The sequence below is a fragment of the Salmo salar genome, chromosome ssa12 (genome assembly GCF_905237065.1).
Source record: "Salmo salar chromosome ssa12, Ssal_v3.1, whole genome shotgun sequence".
In the NCBI taxonomy this organism is placed as follows: domain Eukaryota; kingdom Metazoa; phylum Chordata; class Actinopteri; order Salmoniformes; family Salmonidae; genus Salmo; species Salmo salar.
The window spans coordinates 16958437-16968181 of NC_059453.1; the positions used below are offsets into that span (position 1 = coordinate 16958437).

Consider the following 9745-nt stretch of genomic DNA (forward strand, 5'->3'; position numbering starts at 1 on the left):
GAGTTGAGACATAACGTTTTCTATCTGGATAACACTGTTATAAAGGGTTAAATCACACTGTTATAAAGGGTTAAGTCACATTAGTATTGTATAAGAGAGTTGAGAGATAACATTTTCTATCTGGATAACACTTTTATAAAGGGTTAAGTCACACTGTTATAAAGGGTTAAGTCACATTAGTATTGTATAAGAGAGTTGAGAGATAACGTTTTCTATCTGGATAACACTGTTGTAAAGGGTTAAGACACATTAGTATTGTATAAGAGAGTTGAGAGATAACGTTTTCTATCTGGATAACACTGTTGTAAAGGGTTAAGACACATTAGTATTGTATAAGAGAGTTGAGAGATAACGTTTTCTATCTGGATAACACTGTTATAAAGGGTTAAGACACATTAGTATTGTATAAGAGAGTTGAGAGATAACGTTTTCTATCTGGATAACACTGTTATAAAGGGTTAAGACACATTAGTATTGTATAAGAGAGTTGAGAGATAACGTTTTCTATCTGGATAACACTGTTATAAAGGGTTAAGACACATTAGTATTGTATAAGAGAGTTGAGAGACGTTACGTTTTCTATTTGCTCCTGCAGCAGACTGATAATCTTCCTCTGTCCATCCACCACCTGGGTGTTGAAGTAAATCACTATCCTGAGAGACACAGGGACAGTATGAAAACACAATCACAACAACGTTCTCTTTTACAGAGATACTGACAGAAATGGAAATGATCAAAGCAACCTGAAGGAACTTAGTTTTATGGGATTTGACACAAACAATCATCCTGCTTACAGGAAGATACCAGGAACAGAGGTTCTCCACCATGTAGCTGTGAGCCCAGGCTAGTCAGGAAAGGTGTCTGTCTGTCTGTCTGTCTGTCTGTCTGTCTGTCTGTCTGTCTGTCTGTCTGTCTGTCTGTCTGTCTGTCTGTCTGTACCTGTCTGTACCTGTCTGTACCTGTCTGTACCTGTCTGTCTGTACACCGGTCTGTGTGTGTGTGTGTGTGTGTGTGTGTGTGTGTGTGTGTGTGTGTGTGTGTGTGTGTGTGTACCTGTCTGTGTCTGTACACCGGTCTGTGTGTGTGTGTACCTGTCTGTGTCTGTACACCGGTCTGTGTGTGTGTGTACCTGTCTGTGTCTGTACACCGGTCTGTGTGTGTGTGTACCTGTCTGTGTCTGTACACCGGTCTGTGTACCTGTCTGTGTCTGTACACCGGTCTGTGTGTGTGTGTGTACCTGTCTGTGTCTGTACACCGGTCTGTGTGTGTGTGTACCTGTCTGTGTCTTTACACCGGTCTGTGTGTGTGTGTACCTGTCTGTGTCTGTACACCGGTCTGTGTGTGTGTGTACCTGTCTGTGTCTGTACACCGGTCTGTGTGTGTGTGTGTGTGTGTGTGTGTGTGTGTGTGTGCCACTCACAGGAAGATCCCAGCAGCCAGGAACAGAAACAGAGGATTCTCCACTATGTAGCTGTGAACCCAGGCTAACCAGGCCAGGTTAGGGTTGTGTGTCTCCAACTCCTTCACCCACAGCTTCCCTGACTGGAACATAGTGGACAGGCTACGGAACGGCCCACATGACTCAGACGGACGGATACTGGAGGGAGAGGAGGGGAGGGAGAGAGATTGATATACTATGTTATCTATGTGAATAATGTATATTGCAGGTATGTGTGTGTCACTGACATGTGTCCATCTCTCCTTACCTCCACATGGTGTAGCTGACACAAACAGCAGCCCCCAGGAAGGAAGGGCAGCAGAGGAGAGTGATGAAGATGGTGCTCATCTGACTGGCTCTATAGGGCTTCCTAGGGGACTGGCAGTTCATCATTACACTAGTCTGGTGGGGGAGGGACACACACAGAGAGTACTGTCAGGATACGGTCAGAGAACAGTTTGTGAGTCAAGACAAGGTTAAAGGTCAGTTGACATTCAGTTGTAGTTGGATAGTAATTGGTCTACATAGTCCAGTTACCTGTATGATCATGGCACAGTGATCAGTACAGAGGTGTACGTACCTGCTTCATGTAGAAGAGAAGCAGTAGTTTGATGATCTGTACAGCAGGAAGCAGAGGAGTGAACAACACCCCCAACCTAAACAACACAGACATGATACAACATCACTACAACCTCCACAATACAGACATGATACAACATCACTACAACCTCCACAACATCACTACAACCTCCACAATACAGACATGATACAACATCACTACAACCTCCACAACATCACTACAACCTCCACAACACAGACATGATACAACATCACTACAACCTCCACAATACAGACATGATACAACATCACTACAACCTCCACAACACAGACATGATACAACATCACTACAACCTCCACAATACAGACATGATACAACATCACTACAACCTCCACAACATCACTACAACCTCCACAACACAGACATGATACAACATCACTACAACCTCCACAACACAGACATGATACAACATCACTACAACCTCCACAACACAGACATGATACAACATCACTACAACCTCCACAACATCACTACAACCTCCACAACACAGACATGATACAACATCACTACAACACAGACATGATACAACATCACTACAACCTCCACAACACAGACATGATACAACATCACTACAACCTCCACAACACAGACATGATACAACATCACTACAACCTCCACAACACAGACATGATACAACATCACTACAGCCTCCACAACACAGACATGATACAACATCACTACTACCACCACAACATCACTACAACCTCCACAATACAGACATGATACAACATCACTACAACCTCCACAACATCACTACAACCTCCACAACACAGACATGATACAACATCACTACAACCTCCACAATACAGACATGATACAACATCACTACAACCTCCACAACACAGACATGATACAACATCACTACAACCTCCACAATACAGACATGATACAACATCACCACAACCTCCACAATACAGACATGATACAACATCACTACAACCTCCACAACACAGACATGATACAACATCACTACAACCTCCACAATACAGACATGATACAACATCACTACAACCTCCACAATACAGACATGATACAACATCACCCCAACCTCCACAACACAGACATGATACAACATCACTACAACCTCCACAACACAGACATGATACAACATCACTACAACCTCCACAACACAGACATGATACAACATCACTACAACCTCCACAATACAGACATGATACAACATCACTACAACCTCCACAACATCACTACAACCTCCACAATACAGACATGATACAACATCACTACAACCTCCACAACATCACTACAACCTCCACAACATCACTACAACCTCCACAATACAGACATGATACATCACTACAACCTCCACAACATCACTACAACATCACTACAACCTCCACAATACAGACATGATACATCACTACAACCTCCACAACATCACTACAACATCACTACAACCTCCACAATACAGACATGATACAACATCACTACAACCTCCACAATACAGACATGATACAACATCACTACAACCTCCACAATACAGACATGATACAACATCACTACAACCTCCACAACACAGACATGATACAACATCACTACAACCTCCACAATACAGACATGATACAACATCAACACAACCTCCACAATACAGACATGATACAACATCAACACAACCTCCACAATACAGACAGGATACAACATCACTACCTCCACAATACAGACATGATACAACATCACTACAACCTCCACAATACAGACATGATACAACATCACTACAACCTCCACAATACAGACATGATACAACATCACTACAACCTCCACAACACAGACATGATACAACATCAGCACAACCTCCACAACATCACTACAACCTCCACAATACAGACATGATACAACATCACTACAACCTCCACAATACAGACATGATACAACATCACTACAACCTCCACAATACAGACATGATACAACATCACTACAACCTCCACAATACAGACATGATACAACATCACTACAACCTCCACAACATCACTACAACCTCCACAATACAGACATGATACAACATCACTACAACCTCCACAACATCACTACAACCTCCACAATACAGACATGATACATCACTACAACCTCCACAACATCACTACAACCTCCACAATACAGACATGATACATCACTACAACCTCCACAATCATCACTACAACATCACTACAACCTCCACAATACAGACATGATACAACATCACTACAACCTCCACAATACAGACATGATACAACATCACTACAACCTCCACAATACAGACATGATACAACATCACCCCAACCTCCACAATACAGACATGATACAACATCACCCCAACCTCCACAACACAGACATGATACAACATCACTACAACCTCCACAACACAGACATGATACAACATCACTACAACCTCCACAATACAGACATGATACAACATCACTACAACCTCCACAACACAGACATGATACAACATCAATACAACCTCCACAATACAGACATGATACAACATCACCACAACCTCCACAATACAGACATGATACAACATCACTACAACCTCCACAATACAGACATGATACAACATCACTACAACCTCCACAACACAGACATGATACAACATCACTACAACCTCCACAACACAGACATGATACAACATCACTACAACCTCCACAATACAGACATGATACAACATCAGCACAACCTCCACAACATCACTACAACCTCCACAATACAGACATGATACAACATCACTACAACCTCCACAATACAGACATGATACAACATCACTACAACCTCCACAATACAGACATGATACAACATCACTACAACCTCCACAATACAGACATGATACAACATCACTACAACCTCCACAATACAGACATGATACAACATCACTACAACCTCCACAACATCACTACAACCTCCACAATACAGACATGATACAACATCACTACAACCTCCACAACATCACTACAACCTCCACAATACAGACATGATACAACATCACCCCAACCTCCACAACACAGACATGATACAACATCACTACAACCTCCACAATACAGACATGATACAACATCACTACAACCTCCACAATACAGACATGATACAACATCACCCCAACCTCCACAATACAGACATGATACAACATCACCCCAACCTCCACAACACAGACATGATACAACATCACTACAACCTCCACAACACAGACATGATACAACATCACTACAACCTCCACAATACAGACATGATACAACATCAACACAACCTCCACAATACAGACATGATACAACATCACTACAACCTCCACAATACAGACAGGATACAACATCACTACAACCGCCACAATACAGACATGATACAACATCACTACAACCTCCACAACACAGACATGATACAACATCACCACAACCTCCACAACATCACTACAACCTCCACAATACAGACATGATACAACATCACTACAACCTCCACAACATCACTACAACCTCCACAATACAGACAGGATACAACATCACCACAACCTCCACAATACAGACATGATACAACATCACCACAACCTCCACAATACAGACATGATACAACATCACTACAACCTCCACAATACAGACATGATACAACATCACTACAACCTCCACAACACAGACATGATACAACATCACTACAACCTCCACAACACAGACAGGATACAACATCAGCACAACCTCCACAATACAGACATGATACAACATCAGCACAACCTCCACAACACAGACATGATACAACATCACTACAACCTCCACAACACAGACATGATACAACATCACTACAAACTCCACAATACAGACATGATACAACATCACTACAACCTCCACAATACAGACATGATACAACATCACTACAACCTCCACAATACAGACATGATACAACATCACTACAACCTCCACAATACAGACATGATACAACATCACCCCAACCTCCACAACACAGACATGATACAACATCACTACAACCTCCACAATACAGACATGATACAACATCACTACAACCTCCACAACATCACTACAACCTCCACAATACAGACATGATACAACATCACTACAACCTCCACAACACAGACATGATACAACATCACTACAACCTCCACAACACAGACATGATACAACATCACTACAACCTCCACAACATCACTACAACCTCCACAATACAGACATGATACAACATCACTACAACCTCCACAATACAGACATGATACAACATCACTACAACCTCCACAACACAGACATGATACAACATCACTACAACCTCCACAACACAGACATGATACAACATCAGCACAACCTCCACAACACAGACATGATACAACCTCCACAACACAGACATGATACAACCTCCACAACACAGACATGATACAACATCACTACAACCTCCACAATACAGACATTTAGGCTAGGTGCAGGGTTTAGGCTAGGTGCAGGGTTAAGGCTAGGTGCAGGGTTGAGGGTTAGGGCTAGGTGCAGAGTTAAGGCTAGGTGCAGGGCTAGGTGCAGGGTTTAGGCTAGGTGCAGGGTTAAGGCTAGGTGCAGGGTTAAGGCTAGGTGCAGGGTTTAGGCTAGGTGCAGGGTTTAGGCTAGGTGCAGGGTTAAGGCTAGGTGCAGGGTTAAGGCTAGGTGCAGGGTTTAGGCTAGGTGCAGGGTTTAGGCTAGGTGCAGTGTTAAGGGTTAGGTGCAGGGTTAAGGCTAGGTGCAGGGCTAGGTGCAGGGTTTAGGCTAGGTGCAGGTTTAAGGCTAGGTGCAGGGTTTAGGCTAGGTGCAGGGTTTAGGCTAGGTGCAGGGTTTAGGCTAGGTGCAGGGTTAAGGCTAGGTGCAGGGTTAAGGCTAGGTGCAGGGTTTAGGCTAGGTGCAGGGTTTAGGCTAGGTGCAGTGTTAAGGGTTAGGTGCAGGGTTAAGGCTAGGTGCAGGGCTAGGTGCAGGGTTTAGGCTAGGTGCAGGTTTAAGGCTAGGTGCAGGGTTTAGGCTAGGTGCAGGGTTTAGGCTAGGTGCAGGGTTTAGGCTAGGTGCAGGGTTTAGGCTAGGTGCAGGGTTAAGGGTTAGGTGCAGGGTTAAGGCTAGGTGCAGGGCTAGGTGCAGGGTTTAGACTAGGTGCAGGGTTTAGGCTAGGTGCAGGGTTTAGGCTAGGTGCAGGGTTAAGGCTAGGTGCAGGGTTTAGGCTAGGTGCAGGGTTTAGGCTAGGTGCAGGGTTTAGGCTAGGTGCAGGGTTTAGGCTAGGTGCAGGGTTTAGGCTAGGTGCAGGGTTTAGGCTAGGTGCAGGGTTAAGGCTAGGTGCAGGGTTAAGGCTAGGTGCAGGGTTGAGGCTAGGTGCAGGGTTGAGGCTAGGTGCAGGGTTGAGGCTAGGTGCAGGGTTAAGGCTAGGTGCAGGGTTAAGGCTAGGTGCAGGGTTAAGGCTAGGTGCAGGGTTAAGGCTAGGTGCAGGGTTAAGGCTAGGTGCAGGGTTAAGACTAGGTGCAGGGTTAAGGCTAGGTGCAGGGTTTAAGGCTAGGTGCAGGGTTTAAGGCTAGGTGCAGGGTTAAGGCTAGGTGCAGGGTTAAGGCTAGGTGCAGGGTTAAGGCTAGGTGCAGGGTTAAGGCTAGGTGCAGGGTTAAGGCTAGGTGCAGGGTTAAGGCTAGGTGCAGGGTTAAGGCTAGGTGCAGGGTTAAGGCTAGGTACAGGGTTAAGGCTAGGTACAGGGTTAAGGCTAGGTACAGGGTGTAGGCTAGGTGCAGGGTTAAGGCTAGGTGCAGGACCAGGGTTAGAGTTCATACCAGGCCAGTGTCTGTCCGTAGATGAGTTCCAACACGTTCCTGGAGATGTCAAACACAGGCTTTCTTTTCCTCTTCAACACCCTCTGAGAAAACAACCTGCAGGAGACAGACAGAGAGAGAGAGAGAGAGAGAGACAGAGAGAGAGACAGAGAGAGAGAGAGAGAGAGAGAGAGAGAGAGAGAGAGAGAGAGACAAGAAGTAGAGGGATAAAGGATTGAGAATGGGATAGAAAGCAATAGACTGTATAACGCGTTGAATGAGTTGCCGAGGTTATGAGCAAGAACATATGAGGGAGAGAGAAAGACACAGAGACAGAACAGACAGACAGAGACAGAACAGACAGACAGAGACAGAATAGACAGACAGAGACAGAACAGACAGACAGAGACAGAACAGACAGACAGAGACAGAACAGACAGAACAGACAGACAGAGACAGAATAGACAGACAGAGACAGAACAGACAGAGACAGAATAGACAGAGACAGAACAGACAGACAGAGACAGGACAGACAGAGACAGAACAGACAGACAGAGACAGAACAGACAGACAGAGACAGAATAGACAGACAGAGACAGAACAGACAGACAGAGACAGAATAGACAGACAGAGACAGAACAGACAGACAGAGACCGAACAGACAGACAGAGACAGAACAGACAGACAGAGACAGAATAGACAGACAGAGACAGAACAGACAGACAGAGAATAGACAGACAGAGACAGAATAGACAGACAGAGACAGAACAGACAGACAGAGACAGAATAGACAGACAGAGACAGAATAGACAGACAGAGACAGAACAGACAGACACAGACAGAATAGACATACAGAGACAGAACAGACAGACAGAGACAGAATAGACAGACAGAGACAGAACAGACAGACAGAGACAGAACAGACAGACAGAGACAGAACAGACAGACAGAACAGACAGACAGAGACAGAGACAGAACAGACAGAGACAGAACAGACAGACAGAGACAGAACAGACAGACAGAGACAGAATAGACAGACAGAGACAGAACAGACAGACAGAGACAGAACAGACAGACAGAATAGACAGACAGAGACAGAACAGACAGACAGAGACAGAATAGACAGACAGAGACAGAACAGACAGACAGAGACAGAACAGACAGACAGAGACAGAACAGACAGACAGAACAGACAGACAGAGACAGAATAGACAGACAGAGACAGAACAGACAGACAGAGACAGAATAGACAGAGACAGAATAGACAGACAGAGACAGAACAGACAGACAGAGACAGAACAGACAGACAGAGACAGAACAGACAGACAGACAGACAGAGACAGAACAGACAGACAGAGACAGAACAGACAGACAGAGACAGAATAGACAGACAGAGACAGAACAGACAGACAGAGAGAACAGACAGACAGAGACAGAACAGACAGACAGAGACAGAACAGACAGACAGAGACAGAATAGACAGACAGAGACAGAATAGACAGACAGAGACAGAATAGACAGACAGAGACAGAATAGACAGACAGAGACAGAATAGACAGACAGAGACAGAATAGACAGACAGAGACAGAATAGACAGACAGAGACAGAACAGACAGACAGAGACAGAACAGACAGACAGAGACAGAACAGACAGACAGAGACAGAACAGACAGACAGAGACAGAACAGACAGACAGAGACAGAACAGACAGACAGAGACAGAACAGACAGACAGAGACAGAACAGACAGACAGAGACAGAATAGACAGACAGACAGAATAGACAGACAGAGACAGAACAGACAGACAGAGACAGAATAGACAGACAGAGACAGAACAGACAGACAGAGACAGAACAGACAGACAGAGACAGAACAGACGGACAGAGACAGAACAGACAGACAGAGACAGAACAGACAGACAGAGACAGAACAGACGGACAGAGAGAACAGACAGACAGAGACA

The 9745-nt window shown here is 44.7% G+C and overlaps 1 protein-coding gene across 4 annotated transcripts in view; it reads right to left on the reverse strand.

The window, feature by feature from the left end:
• LOC106564366 (transmembrane channel-like protein 6) overlaps positions 1-9745 on the reverse strand; it is a 44057-nt gene that overhangs the window by 5831 nt on the left and 28481 nt on the right. For 3 of the 4 annotated variants that reach the window (XM_045690883.1, XM_045690885.1, XM_045690884.1), the window contains exons 16-20: positions 7804-7899; positions 2019-2094; positions 1707-1840; positions 1421-1597; positions 575-653 (exon numbers count right to left, since the gene is read on the reverse strand). In XM_045690883.1, coding sequence (XP_045546839.1) covers positions 575-653; positions 1421-1597; positions 1707-1840; positions 2019-2094; positions 7804-7899 — 562 coding nt within the window. Of the gene's footprint in view, positions 1-508; positions 654-1420; positions 1598-1706; positions 1841-2018; positions 2095-7803; positions 7900-9745 lie in introns of all 4 variants that reach the window. The other variant, XM_045690886.1, reaches the window with a different exon arrangement.